The sequence below is a fragment of the Echinops telfairi genome, unplaced genomic scaffold (genome assembly GCF_000313985.2).
Source record: "Echinops telfairi isolate 266 unplaced genomic scaffold, ASM31398v2 ScPeMD7_9;HRSCAF=40, whole genome shotgun sequence".
NCBI classification, from domain to species: Eukaryota; Metazoa; Chordata; class Mammalia; order Afrosoricida; family Tenrecidae; genus Echinops; species Echinops telfairi.
In genome coordinates, this window is record NW_022103906.1 from 56495199 (window position 1) to 56515691 (window position 20493).

At 40.8% G+C, this 20493-nt stretch overlaps 1 protein-coding gene across 1 annotated transcript in view; it reads right to left on the reverse strand.

The window, feature by feature from the left end:
* The window catches only part of LOC101648603 (cytochrome P450 4V2), a 28322-nt gene extending 7871 nt beyond the window's left edge, over positions 1-20451 (reverse strand). The window contains exons 1-6 of the mRNA XM_030884563.2: positions 20226-20451; positions 8904-9016; positions 6928-7013; positions 4203-4393; positions 3705-3774; positions 1141-1267 (exon numbers count right to left, since the gene is read on the reverse strand). Of these exons, the coding sequence (XP_030740423.2) occupies positions 1141-1267; positions 3705-3774; positions 4203-4393; positions 6928-7013; positions 8904-9016; positions 20226-20436 (798 nt within the window). The 5' untranslated portion in view covers positions 20437-20451. The remainder of the gene's footprint in view (positions 1-1140; positions 1268-3704; positions 3775-4202; positions 4394-6927; positions 7014-8903; positions 9017-20225) is intronic.
* Between the last annotated feature and the right edge of the window lie 42 nt (positions 20452-20493).

The following is a 20493-nucleotide window of genomic DNA, read 5'->3' on the forward strand; positions in this document are numbered from 1 at the left end:
TTTTTTTTAAAGAGGATAGGTTTATTCAGCAAAAAGGAATTAAACAGCTAATTAGTCCACTTAGCAGTACAGAGGGTTCAGTTCAACTCACTTCCATGTAACAGTGAATATACTGGAAGTCCTTCAGCTCATGTGGGCTGCTGGGTCCTAGGTCAAAAGAAGCAGGCAGCATAGTTTTCCCTTAGGCAAGGCAAGCAGTCTGCCTATAGGCAGCAAACATCAGGGTGGGTCACCAACAGTCATAGCTCAGGGGGTTAGCAAAGCAGGCTCTGATGGGATATTGAAAGCAAGCAATGCAAGGCGACAGGATCAACCAGCCTCAGGCTCAAGTGATGTACACACCAGCAGTGTGGGGAAGCAGGTCTCAAAGGAGCCTCAAGCTCTAGCAGCACGGTCCATGGGTTGGCTTGGCCCACAGGTAGTGTAGCTCACAGGCTGAGAACTAGCTAAAGCAGCAGCACGTTCTGCTCATGAGAAGCAAGAGAGAGTGGGGCGGGCCTTGCAGAGCCATTTATCGCTTTTCCCTCCAATCAAACTGCGACCTGATTAATCCCACATGTTCCTGCTGGCCAGGATGCCACAATAAACCTAACTGTCACAGACATCTTTTCAACTAAATCTTGCTTTTTCATGAAACACCTTTAATTCAGAAATGGGCATCCTATATGAGACTGTACTATTTCCTTGTGTTTTTCTATGGGTAATGAAATGGTAATTTCCTTAAAATTTTAATGTTTTTCAAGTTAAGATGCTCTCTGTCTTTGAAAACTACTATTTAAACCATGTATTTTAGGACGTTCTTATAATGCAGGTCCCTATCACCTCACTTTTTATAACACAGCACTCTGCTTGTTATCATTATAGTTAATGTTATATTTTTCATTTATTTATTATAGATAAATTCCTCTACTAGATGAACCTCTTTAGGGTCAAAACAATGTTTCTTACTCATTACGATACTTTAAAACGTGAGTAGGTTTTTGGCACACAGTAAGGGTTCAATTAATATTTGTTGAATAAATAATTTAAATGTAATCCTGTTTTTACCATTATTATTCAAACAAACATTTCTTTTATGGGACACAAGCTCTATAGTCATAAACAGAGTATGTTGACAAAACATAAGAATCACAGGCTTACATTATTGGTAAAACTATGTAGGATCTTAAGGCTCCTTCTGTGTTCCCGTCCTTCTTTAAACAGTAGGTACCAAAGATCAGGCCAAAACCAGGGCATCTTCATTCTTCGGAGTGTGATGTCACTCATTCTATAAATAGGGTAAAAATACAGTAGCTATGATAAAAATAATTGTCTTTTTTTTTTAACATCTACTATTTGGTGTCTGACTCCAGTACTGGAATGATGATGGAATGAGTTTTAAAGGCTATTTGGAACTCCATGCTTTATGCTTAGCAATGATGCTTGTGCTATTAATTATCCAATGAAGTTTAAAAAAAATCTTTTGAATAATGAAGAATCCTTTTTAAAGCAACCTTACTAGGTGACCATCTGATCTCTGTTTCCGTTTCTTCAACATCACCTTCCAGAATTTCCAGGGCTCTTGTATCACAGGTTGAGTTGAAATTCACTTTTTTGTTGTGGTGGTAAAAATACAGATAACAAGGCAATTCAACATTTTTCATGTGTACAATTCAATAAGACCAATGACATTAATCTTAGTGTAACCATAACCAATATCCAACATCAAATTTTTCATCTTCTTTAACAAAAGCTCCATGCTACCTAACCAATGACCCCCCACTTTTCCCCATCCCGTCCTATCCCTAACCACTATTAAGCTCTGATTTCTGTACATACATTTGCCTATTCTAGCTAGGTATATCATACTATTATGAAATGACACCACTTTTATCTTTTTGTGATTGACTTATATAGTTATTTTTAATGTCTACTCATTTGTTTTTGGTCACACTCTTTGAATGAAAAGAAACAACTGGCTGAACTCTTATACAGGAAGAGTTCATTGAATACACACCTGTCACACACTCATCCTTGGGAGCGGATTATACAGTGTTGAGACAGCTTGGCTGCTAACCAAAAAGTAAGTGGTTCAAATTTAACAGCTCTCCCATAGGAGGAAGTAGGGTAGTTAGTTTCTGTAGATATTTGCACCTTGGGAATCCTACGGAGTGGTTGGGTGGCTAGGAATTCAAAGTGATTCCAAGATGCACAGCAACAACATGGCTTCCTGAGTTTCTTCCTCGTCATTTCGTGATGGAGCAGAAAAAAACACTGCATTATCTCCTCTGTCAGCATTAGCATAGAGGCCAGTTCTTTAGAAAGGCCTTCCCAGAACACACACTCTATAGGACTTAATCCTGAATTCCTCTCTAATACCAACTTGATCTGATCTTTCTAAGCAATTATTATTATTTTTTTTTCTAAGCAATTATTGCAATTTATAAGTTTATATTTATCTGTCCAGTGCCTGTTTCTCATGCGGCTCTGTCTGCTTTTTGTGCCACTTATATAACTAGCTGAAGGAGTTCTGATAATTCAAGGGTTAAATGCTCAACTTCTAATGGAAAGGTTGGCAGTTCAAATTCACCAGCAGCTCTGGGACAGAAGAAACCTGGTGAATGGCTCCCACAAAGATTTACAACCTAGGGCAGTACCACTCTGTCCTGTAGGATTGCTGTGAGTTGAACTGGCCCAAATGCCCACAAACACATAAGTAGTGGACTACCTGTATGGCAGACAAAGTAATGAACTCAACTACTGGCTGAAAGGTTAGTGATTTGGACCAACCAAGAGGTATCTTGGAAAGTCAAGCCTAGTAATCTACTTCCACAAGGTCACAGCCTTGAAAACCCTCTGGAGCAGCGCTCTGGTGTGCATCCGGGGTCCGCCTGAGTCCAAATCACCTTGATGGCAACTAACAACGACAATTAGTAAACGCCTTGTGCAATTATTGGCATATTATCGACGCTCGGTAAGTACATATTTAAATAAAGTAAAATGTACCAAGGTCTCAAAGATGGGATGCATGATGCTGCATAACTACAACCAATTGTTAAGGTAAAATGATGGCTTAAACTACAAAAACAATATGGCCACACATTGGGCTGCTAGCCACAAGGTAAAAAGTTGGGAACCGCCAGTTGTTCTTCAGGAGAGAAGAGGTGCTCTCCTCCTACAGGGAGTTACAGTGTTGGAAGCCCACAGGGGCAGGGCTACTCTGTACTACAGGGTTGTGATGAGTCAGAATCACCTCAATGACAATGGGTTTTATTTGTTTATTTATTTTTATTTAAATATGGAAAAGTCGAAAAAAGAACAAACTAAACACATTTTTAAAAAGGAAATGTATACACAAACGATCAGAGCTAACACTTTGGCATAATATCTTCCCATTTTTGTGTATACTTTTTATACTTGGTGTTTATCATGCTATAATACATTGTTTATATCTTCATTTCATCGCTCAGCTTTATAATGTAACTACCTCTCAATATATCACTAAATAATCATCTTATAATGCATTCCACTCTGGATGGTCTGTAATCTACATAACCATTCTTCTACTGTTAAAATGCATGCCTAATTGACAAAGCTAATTTTTAGTATGATGCTTCATTTGAAGTAATAAAACAAAAGACAACCCAGACAAAAATTACCAGCAGTAACTTTTCAAAGCCCAGATCACTAACAACTTAAAAAATAACTGGAAGGACTTCATTTACCTATAAACAGCACGGACATAGTCAGAATCACCATTGTTTTGAGCACCGATGTTCTTCCCCATAGCTGTTTCTATAAAATATGGGTGGGAGACATACACTTGATACATGCTCATACTTGATATTTATTTTGCAGTGGCAGATGCTTTTAAAAAGACAAAAATCCATTATATATATATATATACACACACACACACACACACATATATATATATATATATATATATAATTGTCTCCCCCTTTTTGTCTCTTCTCTCATACCTTCCTTCCCTAGTTCTTCTTACTTCCCATTTCTATTCCTTTTTCCCTTTGGTTTCCCTGGCCCTTGGCTCTGGCCCTACCCCTAGAAATGACTACTGCGTCTCAGTCTTCCACATTAACAGTGGGATCACCCCGAAGAAGGCAGGCTCTACTTATTTGCCTTCCAAATGGAATGTTATTTTTCACTTGGTCAATTTCATCTTTACACCAGCACATTAGAAACAAAGTACTGAGACTTACCACAGATTATATCCAAGGCACAGAGAGTGATATAAAAAAAGCAGTTAAATGCTTCCTGGTTAACATGTTTTTCCAGCTTTTTAACCAATACATTTGCGTGCTCATTCATAACATCTAAGAAATCTTCCAAAATTGTAAAATGGAAAGTGGGAGTCAACATTTTTCTCCTGGCACGCCATTTGTTCCCGGTACTAGAAATCCAATACATGGGTATAAGTTTATAAAAAATCAGCAAGAGCTGCAGCCACATCCATGATAAACAATGTATAAACATAGCCAAGTCAACAAGACTCGTCTAAACGAACTTAATCTGCACAGTACCTGATGCTTTGCCCAGAATGACAAAAGAACATATGTCCACTATTCATACACAATGACAGATTGTGGGTCTTCGGAGTTTTGTCTCACAGTACCAATATTTAAAATAGCACTCATAACAACTAAATATCTTATGTACAAAGGGTCTTCTAAAAGTTCATGAAAAAATGTTTATCATAAAATAAAATATTTTTTCACCCAAACAAACTCATAGTAATGTGTTGTGACATGTGTGAATTGGACCTAGTTTGCAGCACTGCGAAGGATAAGACAGTTTAAAAAGCCCCTTGCAGAACAACACGCAGTCAGCTAAAATTGGAGCAAGAGCAAGCATCAAATTTATGATGATGATTGTGTGGAAGAATGGTGAAATTAATGCTTTACAAAAGGTTTATAAGGACACTGCCCAAATTATCACTTTACAAAGGGATAACTCGTTTTCAGACGGGATGAAACATGCTAAAGAAGCCCACTGCAGCAGACCATCCCTGTCAGTTGGGGAGGAAAATGAAAAACTTGTCTGTACTGTAGCTGAAGAGGACCAATGATTAACAGTATAAACAGTAGCCAACGCCATAGACATCCCAAACAGTCCTTTTAAAATAATTCTGACTGAAAAATAAAGTTGGTAAACTTTCTGCCTTTTGGATGGATGCCAAAACTGTTGCACTCTGACCAACTACAGGCAAAATAGAACTTTCCATGGAAATTTTAGACAAGTGAGATCAAGATCCTGAAGCATGCTTCAAAAAAAGTAACAGGATATGAATCATGGCATTACTCTTATGATCCTGAATTCACAGCATCATCAAAGCCATGGCTACCAAGTGATGGAAATGGTCCAGCCAAAGCAAAAGCAGACTGGTCAAGAGCAAAGGTCATGACAAAATTTGGGGGATGCTCAAGGCATTTGGCTTGTTTATTTTCAGGAGGGCCAAAAGAAATGGTAACATCTGTTTATTGTGAGAGTGTTTGAGAAAGCTAGCCAAAGCTTTAACAGAAAAAACACTTGTGAAAGCATCAACAAATAATTCTTCTGCACCACAAGAAGCTCCTGTACATTTTTCTCACCAAAGGTGTGGCAGTTATATAATCTCCTGTCAACTTGATGACCTAATTTTGAGGTGGGAAGGAGAAAAATAGCTCACTGGAGGCCAGACACATTCTCTTTCAGCTTGGTCTCCCTGCTGACAAGTCACATTGAGCTATGCTGATTGCAGCCGGAGCCCTGGAGCTGGAGGAGCCATGTGGAGACCCACGCTAGTACTGTGATGCTTCCACCACCTTGGATCCACAAGACCTTCCACCCACTGGCGTGTGATCTTCCTGCATGACTGCATGAGTCTAAAGAGGAATTTATGGACTAGTATTGACATATGGGCCAATATCAGACCTGTAGACTTGATCTAGATTGGGCTGTTTTCTTAATGTACAATTGCTCTTTTATATAAAGTTCTCTCACACATATATGTGTTTCTGGATTTGTTTCTCTAGTCTGCCCATATTAAAACAAAAGGGGATATTGTGAGGTTTTCATGGAAAACCACTAGGCATCCACCCTACAGTCCTGATTTGATTCCTTCTGACTCTTTGTTTCCTTATCTTAAATTGTTTTTAAAGGGCACCCATGATTTTTCAGTTAATAATGTAACAAAGAATTACCAGGAACTTCAGATACTTAGAGACAGACTGGTCTCATCACTTACAAAAGGATCTTGACTTTGATAGAGCTACTGTTGGGAAACAAAATTTGTCTGTTTATTCAATTCAATATCAACTTTGCGAAGTACCTTCATAAACAAGTTTCTAACCACAGGAATGATAACTCATGTGCTCCAGGATACTACTTCCATTGCCACTGTGTTGGGGCTCTCCACATTTCCTACAAATGCGTGGCCTTTTCTCTTGACAGACCTTCTCTTGGAGGATGGAGTCCTATTTCAGGATGCCAGTTGGAGGATTGAATTCACTGTGCTCAATATGTTTCTCTGGTTCTGACTACCCAAACTTTGAATTTTCAGAATTACTCTGCTTCAGACTTCTCTCGTATATAGAATTTCAGAATTCTGAACAGTGGTTAAAAACAAATCATTGTATAATGCTGGCAATGAACGTGTTTGACACAATGGATGGATGGATTGTGATAAGAGCTATATGAACCCCCAATAAAATTATTATTTTTTAAATAATTTTAAATCTGATGGCTGCAGATTACAAAATACCCTGGATTTCTTGTTCAAAATCCCTATCAAAGTTTCACTGTTAGCCAGACCTCTCCTTCCAACTTCTTTCTCATTTCAAATTAGCACAGTCTTGCCAAGGAAAATGACCTGTGTCAACTCTACTGAAAACACAGGGAATTAACTGCTTCCAAGAGACAGTTAATTTCAAACTTATGCTGGCTTACCTTGTAAGAAGTCCTTGGCCAAGCCATGGCTCTAGAAACTTGTACATATAAGATTTGTCAATTTGCTTTGAACTAGTTAAAATTACCTTGGGAATAGAAAAAGGAAACAAAACATTAATCTGAGAGATATTCAGACATGAAAATGAGTAAACAACAACAAACCTTAGTTATAAGAATACTTAGTTATAAGATATAACTACTTTTAAGATACAATTTTCATTATGGATTTGAAGACATTATTTTCACCAAGATTAAGTTTTATTCCTGCACTTAAAAGAAAAAATGCAATTGATATTTGTGAACTGTCCTTGAGCCTTGGGAACAAAAGGAAGATGTTTAAACATAAAATGATATCCAAGGTACTTCTTTGAACTCAGAACCAACCTGAAAACAGTCTATTAGTGTTGGAGGTGATTCTGAAGGCTGATCACATCTGAGTGGATAGAAATTAGGAGTTCATTTTCAGGAATGTTGATTTTGGACGGATTTCAGTTGTCATGAATGGAAAGTAAGAGGGAAGCTCAAGACAAAGGCCTGAGTTGAAAATCAGCATTTGAATGAACCTCACAGGAAGGGTTCTACCCTGCCTTACTGGGTGGGTCTGAGCACTGATTCAGTAGCAGTGAGTTTTTCTTTTTTCTTTTTTTTGAGAATATGCAAATTCTATTGGGGGCTATGAGTGTAGGCCACTGGAGTCCACGGGAAGGAGGAGAGAGTTGAGCATCTAGGATAGAGCACAGAACACTAAATGACATCTTGCTTGATTGAGTTTCCTATGCTGGGCAAATCTCTACACGGACCAAACGGATTCAACCCAGGACAGCAGGTGCTATAATACTGTGTCTAGTCCTCTCACTTTCTTCTCAGGGTTAAGACTCCGGTCCAGGAGAAACTCCAACATTTTTAACACATTGAGCAAGAAAGGCAGGCCCTGAACTACTCCTTAGTAGATTCAGCTTTTAATTTTTTCCATAATGAGAAATTCTGTTTATCTCATTTTCACCCTCTGATCCAAATCATTGGCTTAACATACCAAAAGATAATTTCCCCACTGTTCAATCACACAGAAAAGAGGAATTTATTCCTGTCACGGTATAATGAAAATGAAGAGAACATGAGAAATCTCTTTTATGAACATTGCCAATTATACTTTGAAATTCAAGCCATTGGTTAAAATATGCTCTGAGTTATAAAAGTGAAGTACAGTTGGTGGTGTCGTGGTTACAAGTTGGGCTGCTAACTACAAGGTCAGCAGTTCAAAACCACCAGCCACTCTGTTGGAGAAAGACAGGGTTACAGTTTTGGAAATTCACAGGGATAGTTCGACCCTGTCCTATCGGATCACTGTGAGTTGGCATCGACTCAATGGCAGTGAGTTTGTTTGTTTTGGGACCCATCAATATTATTTGAGTATTTTCCTTTAGGCAAAATTAATTTGCTTTCATTATAATGGTTATAATATGGGACCCTGGACAACTTAAGGGAAACGCCCATGTCTCCATTATCTTCCTGTTCTGTTTGTTGTCACTGAGTTGGTTCCAACGAGGAGAAACGCTCCTCCTGTCCTATCCTCACAATCTTTCTGGTGTGAGCCAACTGCTGGAACTACCGTGCCAAGTCATGTCATATAAATCTCATTTCTGGAGTCTTAAACCATGTTTGGCATATAATCCGTGTTTACCTTTCAGAAAAACCTGTTTATGGCTTAATAAAGCTATATGCTTCTGCAGATTTTCCAAATAAAACAAGTAAGACTAGATGATAGATAGGTACCTGTATCTGGGAGTATTATCCTCTCCAGAATGCATATTATATCTAAGAGCCTTTATGACACCTAAAGAGCCTAAAATATTTAAAGAATATTCAATAGTGGATTTCAATTTCTAAAAAGGACACATTTCTTATGTTTATTCTGATGAGAGTCTTACACCATGCAATATCTAGTAAAACACTGGTCATAGTTACCACTTGCTCACCTCCACATTTTCTGCGCGATAAAGGGCTACCATTGGAATTGGCCCAACCCAGAGTTTCAGCAGTGGCCGGTCTCGGTATTCTTCAGAGTATTGAATTATCTGCTGAAAAAATTCTGAGAGAAAAACTTTTTATTTCAATTCCAATCAAGATACTAATTTTGCAGTAAGTTCCTTGTTGTGAATCCTTACAGGATGAATTGAGGGAAGTAAAGGAAAGAAGGAAAGGCTCACATCAGGTAGATCACTTATTCTATCCGAGGTATCTCAGTCCTGAAAGGGAAACCAAATCCTCCCCATCCTGTAATCTAAGGCATTAGCTAAGAGCTTTAAGTGAGATCACACACATGGATGAAAACAGCCTGGTTAACCATGCAATGGGAGCCATCAGACGCTGAGAGGACCATGTTATGGCGTCAGCATCACCATGGTGCTCACACCTCAGGAATGCTTGGAGCACTTGCCTTGCTCTGGGTTTGCTTCCTGCTGCTCATCCTCCCACCTCCACCTAGTGTGTGCTTTTCTTAAACTCTACATACAGGTTCTTGTCTTACTATCTTCCAACAGGAGCTCTGGTGGTGCAGTGGTTACACAGGGGGCTGTGGATCGTAAAGCCTGCAGTTTGAAACCACCAGCCACTCCTCAGGAGAAAGAAGGGGGATTTCTAGTCCCATCAAGAGTTACAGTCTCAGAAACTCACAGGGGCAATTCTACCATGTCCTATAGGGTGCGTTTGGTTTGAGTTTGGACCTATTTTCCAGAAGGGAGCCCTACAAATTGAGCTGCTAACCTCAAGGTCAACTGTTGGGAGCCATCCCAGCCATAGTGTCTAGCAAAGCTACATCCTGGTGGAAGCATCTGCAGAGCAGAGCTTCCCAGGGAGGTTTTCCAACATCCCTCAAATATTTGCTGTTGTTAAATTGACATTCTTGAGAATTTTCTGCATTGTCATGTTAAGCCCACCTGGAGTGGATGCGAGGGCAGTCTTGAGAAGTACAAATGAAACCAAATCTAAAACTTGCTTCAATATGATGGGCCTTTCCTTAACTGAGGCATTGGAGAGGCTTAGACAGTGAGACATCTTTGGGAATTCTGAGGAGGATATGTGGGAATTGAGTGAGGAAGAAACCCCAAAGTTGAGGTCAGAGGAGAAAATGAAACCCACCAAAAAACCCTGGATTCCATTCAGATTAGGTAGTGGGAGACTCTTTTGGCTTCCCCAATATAGAGGACCTTATAGACTGCCTCCCCCAACTGATGACCCTTTACCTTGGACAGGGGTTTACACATAGAAAGAGGGAGAATGGTTAACACTAATAGAAAACACGTAAAAGGGGAAACATTAAGTCTTTGGCAAAGAATCAGACGGTTTGGCTCCCCACGGTGCCTCAGGGGTACAAAAAATAAAAGAGACATAGGTAAACAATGGAGCAGTTACCATGGGAGAGTTTGTAAAGGAAAACATTTGAGAAGCATTTAACTCTGCTTGTAGATATTAGGCTACCTCATGTAGTACATGAGGTAGTTTCATTGTGTTAAGTTAGTCAACAAGAAAAGGGACATTGTGAGCAAAAAATAGGGCAGTGAGTAGGATATGAGTCTAACCAAATTTTCTGAACACCTCAATCAAGAATAGCATGTAACTTATAAGACAAGCAGTACAGAAAGAAAGAACCAGGAAGAGGACAGAAAATGATAGAAAAAAAGTACAGACGTTATAACGGTCTTTTATTAGGTTTTAGTGGAAACAATAAGGGTGACTTTGGAGTTAATCATAAGGCATTGTTTTTATGCAGTGGTCTGCAAAACTTCTTATGGTATAAATAAAGCTGTTTGGGAGAACTTGGCAGAGATTGCTTCCACCAGAACAGCTCTCGTGTCTGTCTCGTCTGTGTACGCCGACTCCACACCTCCTTCAGGTATCCAATTCAACCCTCCCAGAGCTGAACTCTGAAAGTCAACTGTTCGAATCCACCAGTCAATTTAAGAGAGAAAATTGAAGCTACCTGCTCCTGTAAAGAATGAAAGTCTCGGGAAATCCAAAGGATAGTTCCCCTCTGTCCTATAGGGTCATAGTGATCAAAACCAACCCCAAGGTACTGAGTATCCTATCTTCTAATTCTCAAATCTCCCACAGCCTTGCATTTTCATAGGAAACTGCTCTTGCATGGGCCTAACAATACTGACTTATGGTTTAAGTGTCATCTTAAAGATTTCCCTGAAAATCCTTGTCTGACACCACAAAGCAGATTTTTGGCTCCTTATCTTTGTGCTAGTGTGGGAAGCAGAAGGATTTCCCCCAAGTTGTCTCTCCCAATATACTGTATACCTCTAGTTCCACCCCTTCCTATCATGTGTACACCCCTAGCTCATCCCTTTCCTGTTACACTTTTGTATATCCCCCTCCTATTGCTTGTATTCCCTTCCTGTGATGTGTAGTTACCTGTAATCATGCCCCCCTAAAGAGATATAAGCATTGGTTAGCAATAAATGGGCCCCCGGCTAGCTCTCTCCGGCTTCTGCTCCACCCCAACTCACCTCAGCCCATGCTGTGCTCGGACCTGGCTGGTAAGATCATGGCCATCCAGGAAGTGAGCATGCTACCATGGAATGTGTCTGACTTTTTAATTTGACTCTCTCTTCTATCTCTCATTCTTTCTATGACTTTACTATAATCTTTATATATCTTAATCGTACAATTGCACCTATTGAACCTATGATTAATTGTGGGGGCTGGCCATTTCCCCCACAAATGGCACCCAACATGGGGCAGTTAGGAATAAAACTCTTTTGAGTTATATCCCATATAACAATTGTATGGCCCCACCAGAATGTAGAGTGAATTGGAAAATTGTGTGAAGTGAGGATTCGGTGTGGGGATTAGCAGATAAGTAGTGGAAATAGTGAATGGATATTTTAAAGAAGACAATGCGACAAGGGAAAAGTAAACCTGAAATGTATGGTATTATTCTCATCCACTTACTGAAAAGGCAGTGTATAAAAAGTAAGGAAGAAAAAGATGCAATGGTTTCTAAAAGTAGTAAAAAGGTATAATCCATGGTTCCCAGAGGAAGGAACTTTTGACATAGAGACCTGGGAGAAAGACATTGTAAACTTTAAGAAAGCATACAGCGATGGAGAGAATAACCCCGTGGAGACATGGTCTCTGTGGGTTCAAGTTAAGATGGTCTTAGTACCTTTGCAGGTACCTTTGCAGGAGGAAGAGAATGAGGATTATCAGTCATGTGAGAAGTCTTGTGTCTATCCAAATTTAGAAAAGCAAGCTAAAATGTCTTTGAATGAGCATGAGTTAGGTGATGAAACTTTAGAAAAAACTGAAGAAATGGGTTGATTTGTTATGCAAGACCTCCAATTATAAAAGAAACCTCATGGCCAAAGCCTATATGCCCTTGGGGGACTGCAGCCTCCGAAGGTTTAAAGGTGATAAAGCACTAGAAGAAGCGAATTCCAAGACCCAAAGTAAGGCTATTAAACAATCCCAGGAAGCTCCCTTGCTTTCAAAGGTAGAGAAAGCAAAGAAACAAAACCAGCAAGTTAGTGAGAAACCTTCGATTTACCCAAACTTAAATCTGGTGAGAGGCAAGCAGAATGGGTATCAGGCAGATGAGAAGATTTTAGACAGAGCTGAGAAAACTAAGCCTGAGTCAGAAGGGGGCAGCATATTAAAAGCATCTGCTTCCCTGCTGGAATTTAGTGTAAAGACCAGAGATTGTAAAACAAGCAAGCAAGCCAGTGCTGGAGGTAGAGAGATTAGCTCCATAGAAATGCTAACTAAGAGAGCTAACACAGAAGGTGAAGTTCAAGAAGTGGAGCTTCAAGATATACCAGTCGAGAAGACCAGCGCAGAAAATAGAAGCAAAGAGGCAAAGTATAGGAAAGCACCTTTACTTTCAAGGGTAGAAAGGGGGATTTCAGAAGAAGGAGATTTAGAATGTCTTATCCTGTTAAGAGTTGCTAACAGACAGCCTAGCCGGAAATACCCACAAGGAATTCACAGTGCCTTTCCCTTTGTGTTGCTAAAAGATCTCAAGCAAGCAGTCAATGATTATGACCCAGACTCACATTTTGTAATTAGCATGATAAGGGTTTTAGCAGAATCTGAGAGCTCAACCCCTAGTGACTAGAGAGTCCTGGCAAAAATGTGTCTTTACCCTTCAGAATTCTTAGAATATTGTATGTGGTGGGATTTTACAGCCCATTCACAAGCTCAGAAGAATGCTGAGGATGGGATAGATATAGGAATTCATCAAGTGCTAAGGGATGCGAATTATCCTAAGCTGATTTTGTATCCCGATTGGAAAATTCTATTTCCAAATGTGTAAAAAATGTCCAGGCAGTAAGAGACCTACTACATATGCTATCTTATGATTTCTATAATAAACACTGTAAAAATGCCTTGCTTCCCTACAGGGAACAGGGCATACTGTTAGATTATCTCAGAATATGCAGGCATGTCGACAGAGGAATACAAGGCCAACTTCATGACAGCTGCCTTGGAAAATTACACCAGACCAAGAAGAAAGCGCTTTAGTTGCAGAAAGACAGGTCATCTTCAAAGAGAGTATAGGCAGTGCTGGACAATCACCCTGGCCACAGAGAGCGAGCTGCGGCCTGCGTCTGAGCATGGGCCAGGCTCACCGAATTTGGGTTTAAAAGAACCTGAACTTTGCCCCCGCTGTAGGAAAGGAATTCACTGGGAAGTCAATGTTGCTCAAGATTCAAGTTGAGCAACAAGTTCCGCCCAACAGAGCACAGAAGGCAAAGCCTCTGCCTAACCCAGCAAAAGAATCTTTGAATGGCAGAAATCACAGGTGCACCCTAACCTCACAGCAGGAGACCAGACCTAACCAAACTTGCAAAAGCCCAACTTCTGTTCTTGCTGCAGTAAGTTTGACTAACCAAGTAAAGGCTCAGAAGCCATCACAACAGTTTGTTGATTCTAAAAAGCAGGAGCTTCTTATTGAGAGAGTAATACAGTTTTTATCAGGAATATTCAACCTAAGTACTCAAGGAATTCAAATTCATACTGGAGTTGACCAGAGTTGTGAGGAAAAGCCAAAAGCTGTGATTAAATAAGAAAATTTTAAGAGCGGTAATTGAAGTCCACTACCTAAAAGAACTATGAGATGTTTACTAGGAAAGTCTCATCCAAATTCTCAATGTATTCAGATTGTTGCTGGAATTATGAATCAGGATTATGGAGAAATTAAGGTAGTGATAAAATCTTATATACCATGGTTTATAAAGGAAGATCGCTTAAGCCCATTTTTGCTTCCTTGCATTCCTAGAGTAAAAATGTGTACCTAACAGGAAAGAGTACTTGAGAAGTCTGACCACCCTATAGTAAATCAAGGGGTCTTCTGGAATGCTGTTGTGGAGAAACAACAGCGCCCCCACATGGATTAGAAATTGGAGGGAAAGGGTTTTTCAACTCTGGATATGGGGTTATTGCCTTAGGGCATTCAGCAGGGCCTAAGACTCGCCCATTAACTTCAGCTAAATCCAGCGTAGAGGGAATGGGAGGAGTTAACCAAGACAGAATATTGCAAGAGGGTAAAATCATACAGTGTAAAGAGCCTGTAACCTTATTGGCAAACTTAGAGAAAAAAAATGTCTGTTTGGTAAGTTACTTCAAGAACAGCTGAACAAATTTACTAAGAATTTTTTCAGTCTTTCAAATCATCTAGAGTATGGTAAGAAGTTCTCACAATTAGTTAGCTCTTTAGATTCTCTGAGAGCTGGGAGCCTATATTTACATAACAATGAGCTGTACCTACCTAGTTTTATTGGTTTAAAACCTAACAAGTTAACTGAGATTGCCAGCTATGCTTTAAAATCTGCATTGTTAAAACAGAAGGGGGAGAAGAGGAATCTTATGTGTGATAAATTTCATTTAGTCATTTTAACCAAAAAAAAATGTTCTCCTTGCTAAAAGCCTGTAACAAAATTAGGGCAGATAAACACATTTTCACGTCCACAGAGAAAGCTGATCCAAAGGAGTCCCAAGAAGATGAAAATCGTGTTTGGGACCCAGGTCCATTTGCCACCTGGAGAAAGGGCTAACCATTTATGTTTTTGCAGAGTAAAGCTGATGGACTCCCTTTAAAAGGACGTAATCACGCTTGGAGAAAGATGAACACGGAAAAGATAGAGAAGCCACCCAATCTTAACCCTGATTCTGTTTCCAGGTTGATGACACCCCGAAGAGAGGGGCTGTTTGTTTATGTTTTCACAGGCAAAGGAGACAGGTGGATTTCTTTTCAGCCAGCAAGGCCCAGAAGAAAGGAGGGAATCTGATGCGTGACCTGACCCTTTCCTACTTACTGAAGTTACCCAAAACATCAAGAAGACCTCACAGATTCCTGAGCATGGCGATCACTGACTGCTGAGATAGTTCTTCCATTGCTGATGCTAAGGGAAACTCTGGGACTCTATCACAACCTGTACAGACCTGCCATTTGTTTGCTTGAAATCTGAGCCATGGGGATGGGTATGTTTCTGGCTATGAAGACTAACTAAGGGCCATCTCAGGGATTCCACCTGTCTCTAGTTACTCTATAAGCCTGGACTTTTTGTAATTTGAAAGTTTGTTCCACCTTTTCTCCCTCTCTATGCAGGGAAATCCTAAATGAAGAAGATTAGCGCAATAGCTAAAGGACTCCAACAATTACCAAGAGAGCACAAGGCCAGACAATGTTTTCTCCTGGTATACAGGAGTCAAAGCCCACGTAAAGCTCACCAACCACAGCACAATAGAAAATGCCAAGGTTTTAACAGAGAAGGGAAGACTAAAGAACTATCCCTGACAGAAGAAGACCGAGAGAATACAACAAGCAAATGCAACGTAGAGTCTTGAGTGAGTCCTGATCAGAATCAGGGCATTAGTGGGGAAGCCTTGTGAAATTCAAAAAAAGATGGTAGTTCACAAGTGTGCTAACATTGAGTTATTATATGTGTAGATAATATTCACATTAGGCGAAAGGCACACATGAGTACCCGGTGTGACTTTTGTAATGATTTTGTAAGTCTGAAATGATTTCAAAATACTTGAGCAACAAGCGTGTTATGCTTCTAGAGCTTGAGGGTAGGAAAAGTGCAGTCAGGTTTCAAAATGTTAAGTTACAGAGGCCACACACAAAGAAAGAAATCATTAGCTGTTCTCGCTCTCTGCTTTAATATACGGAAAATAGGTCAGAACATAAAGAGTTAAAGTTAGGGCTTTGGAAATGTAACAAAATGTGGAGGTGAACATAAGACTAATTGAGCCAATTAATACTGAGGGCAATGTAGGGATTTGATATGGGGGTTTCAAAGTTACTGCATATATTCGAGTATAAACCGAGGAACCTAATTTTACCATAAAAAACTGGAGAGCGTTTTCAACATAAAAAATGTGCTGAGATAACTCGGTGGATACTTGAGTATATACGGTAATTCCATCATTTTTCTGTTACACTCCTGGAAACGAGGAATGATTATGATAGAAGCAACTTAGGTCACCCATACATTCCTATAACCTTGGCATTTCTCAAAAGGATCTGATTCTTATCCTCAAGGAACTTAACATTTCAGGGAAGAGTCGCCGCTGTAATTCTTCCCAATACTAGGCAAATGGAAAGGGTGTGACAATGGAAGTTTAAGTCTGAGGAGTTAGTGGTTTGGGTTGAAACAGTAGAGGAATTTCACAAAAGAAGACCGAATTGAATGAGACAGGCAGCACAGAATCGCTGTGGGACGAGGGAGAAGACCCACCTATCAGCAGAGAGAACCCAGCAGCAGTGCAAGCATCTACCACGTCACGAAGCATGATGTAGGAAATGCATAGGCGTTGGGGTTCGTAACGGTGGGAGAGGAAACTCGAGCCCTGGAGAGTCATGGGTTTGCTTTTCTTCTATAGCCTGTAGGGCTTGACTAAGCATTTCTGGTGAGGAATAATTTTCCTTGAGTGGCTACAGGCAGGGTACTAGTATTCCGGTCTTTTAACAGTGGAAGAAATGTGCACAATTACTCAGCGAGTAAGGAGGTGAGCCCGGCTTTGTGCCTAAGGCAACCAGCCACCAGAACTGGCCATCTCATACTATTGCACCACACTCTCAGTCATAAATAAAATAATAATTTGTTTTAAATGGAAAAAATAGTCAAAAGGGCTCTGAAAATAGTTAGGTCAAATCATCCATGTTACCATATCTTGCTTCATGCTAATATGCTGCATTGACTCCGTCTTATCTGACAGAGGAGCCAAAGAAGTCAGAAGCAGCGATATGAAAATATCAGGCTTTACAGATTAGGAAATGGGGAAGGTAGAAGCTGACACAAAGGGCTGCAGAACCAAGAGATCAGGATTTGTGAGGTCAATTGGACACCAACTGCACTATTCCAGGTGAGATGACTTAGCTCAGAATTTGGATAGGCAGTATCCACAGCATGATGGACACAGTCTTTTATATAAGAGACAAGGCTACTGCAGACAAGAAGTAGACCTGAAAAGGGTTTCCTATTTTAACTTTGCTAGGTGAGATTTAAAAAAAAAGGAGCTCAATAAATGTTTGACTGATATATAAATAATTGAATGGCAAGTTTTGGTTTCGGGGATTTTGGGGGGAACTAAATTCTAGACATTGGTTGGGAATTGTTGCAAGCCTTAAATTTGATCCTAAAAATAGCTGCAATATAGTTACTCTTTTTTTTTTAAACCATTTTATTGGGGGCTCTTACAGATGTTAAAACAATCCATGAATCAATTATATCAAACAAACTTGTGCATATGTTGCCATCATCATTTTCAAAACATTATCTTTCTACTTGATACAATATGGATATTTCTTTCTTTTTTATCACAATCCATACATACATCAATTGTGTAAAGCACATTTTTACATTCATTGCCCTCATCATTCTCAAAACATTTGCTCTCCACCTAAGCCCCTGGCATCAGCTCCTCATTTTTTCCTTCCCTCCCCGCTCCCCTTTCCTCATGAAGCCTTGATAATTTATAAATTATTATTTTGTCATATCTTGCCCTGTCCGACATCTCCCTTCACCCGCTTTTCTGTTGTCCGTCCCCCAGGGAGGAGGTCACATGTAGATCCTTATAGGGAAGCCACATAGTTACTCTTACAAGGAAAGAAAAAGAAGAACACTGTGACTGTTTCATGTAGCTTACTCAAAATTAAACAACGTGTTGGTTAAAAAGTTGGAAGTGGAACAGAGGGATCATTTGATGCCCAAATCCAGTACTTGCTGAAAAGTCTACCTTTGATAAAAGACAATGTATTGGCATTCTTTCCCCTCAGAAAGTAACTTCAAATAACATTAATTTAGAGATTCTAATATGTTCACAAATTTTTTGCAACAGGCCTTATTCAATAGAGATTTCAACTCTTATAAATAATTCCCCAGCAAAAGATGATGAGACATCTTAATTGTATCACTTCTAGGAGGAAGACAGTGGTGTCTATAACTCAACACACCTATATTCATGGCATGAAGACTTAGGCTATAAAGGGAGGTTATCTCTGCTTTTAATATTAACCAAGCTAACCTTTTCATATGTTGTTTTGGTATTTTTTGAATGTGTTGCTGGATCACTTGAAACAGCAGTTGCGTGAGTGCTTGTTTAGTATCTGGACGGAGTCAGGCGGGCGAATTGAAGGGCCCCCTTCGAAGCTGAAAACTGGCCAGGTCAAACAGAGCCAAGACGGAACAAACAGGCTCAGGGAGTGGAACTTCGTGTTCTGGTACACACACCGCAAGAAGCTCACAAACTGTTTTCAGGATGCTTGCAACCCCTATCACCTCCGATGGTTTCCCCACTGCCAGGCACCTTCTTTTAAAAACCCTGCACCCTGACCACTGGGCACCACATCCCTGAGCCACTTGCTAGCCCACAGTACCTCATTCGGGAGCTTCCCTCTAATAAGTTATTTCTGTTTCTGCTCTCCCTTTGTCCTGTCAGTTATGTTTGTCTGTCTCCGTGCCTCGGTTTATCTTACATATAGTACAGAGTTCTCTTGAATCTTTTCTCCTGGAACACATTTTCAGTAGCTTTTAAAACCACTTTCCCTTGAGGGCTCATCTTTTTCCTGTGAAGTTGAAATGGCTGCATTATGTTTATTGGGGAAAAGAAGTAGTAAAGTGTCAAATAATCCTTCCAGCAGAGTGACTGCTTTGCCTTCATGACAATTTTTATCAATTAACCTGGGGAGGGACCGAGCTGTGGTCCTGGGTCTATTTTTTTTTTCATGTACAAGAGAGAGTTTTATGTATAGGTTAGGTGTGCATCAAGGCCTGGGGCTATTTTAAAAGACGTGGTGCCCAGCACACCTTGGCAGTCCAGGGTCAATGAGATGCTTTGGAGGACCGAGTGGCTCTCACGGATGGGGTAATGCAGTTCAAATGCGGTCTCCAGGTACTCTGCAGTTTGCTAGATTAAAGTGATTTTCTTTTCCAATTAACAAAACAAAGTCGAAGTTTATCATTAAAAAGAGAAGAATGTCAATGAAAAACAAATGAAGAATGAAGCCAGGGGCTCCAGTAGAAAGAGAATGCTTTGAAAAAGATGATGACATCATATGTACAGATGACTTTGACAAATGAATATATGTATGGACTGTGATAAGAGCTGTAAGCGCCCCCAATAAAATGATTGTGAAAAGAAAAGCCATCCGTTCTTCCATAAACAAGGCTTTAGAAATTTGCCGAGTAATTTAGCAAAAAATCTTACCATGGTAGCTTTTCCACTGTGGTTATGAAATCTCGAGAGGGCTAAAATATAAAGGTCATGAAGAAATTATTTATCAAGTCTTATGAAATCGGGAGGGAAAGAAAGTAAAGTCCCAACTGGACCCAAGCATCCGGGTCCTTTTTTCTCCCAAACAGAAGGGAGGGGCAGGGGGGCAAAGAAGCGATGGATGAGCGAGCGTTTGCGGAGTTCCAAGGATAAACTTTAAGCTCAGAGAGAGCTCCGACAGGCAGCCTGTCTGAGACCACAGCGATCACCCGGAAGGGAAGGGGAAGAGAAACAGCAGAAGGAGAAGCGTTTGGAAACACTGCATTCTATGGGAGACACAAACAAAAGTTCATTATGGGGTGGTGGGATGGGATAGGAGCGGGGCGCTAGCGGGGTTGACCAAGGAGCGGAGCTTTCTGCCTCTTAATCAGCCAACGCCCCAAGCGAATGGTAGCGGAATGGGACAGCCCACAGGGTCTGCGGGACCTTGCTGGCGGAGGGACATCTGGGGCGCTCGCAGCCAGGGTGCCGCCACCCTCGGGCTGCGGGGGTGCCCGCCTGGGCGTGGTGCCTACCTTGCCCGTCCGCCTTCATCAGCAGCGAGTGGCCCACCAGCGGGAAGGCGTACGCCACGGTGGGGATGGCCCTCATTTGCTGCCATTTCTGCGCGTACTTCGCCAGCAGCTGCAGCAGGCTCAGCAGGAGGGTGGCCCCCGCCAGGTACGCGGCCGTCTCCGCGCCCCACAGCAGCAGCTTCGGCCCGTCGGCCACCAGCCAGGGCTCCATCGTCCAGCTGGCTCGTCTGCGCACTGACCGCCGGCCGGGGCCCGGGGCCTGGGGGCG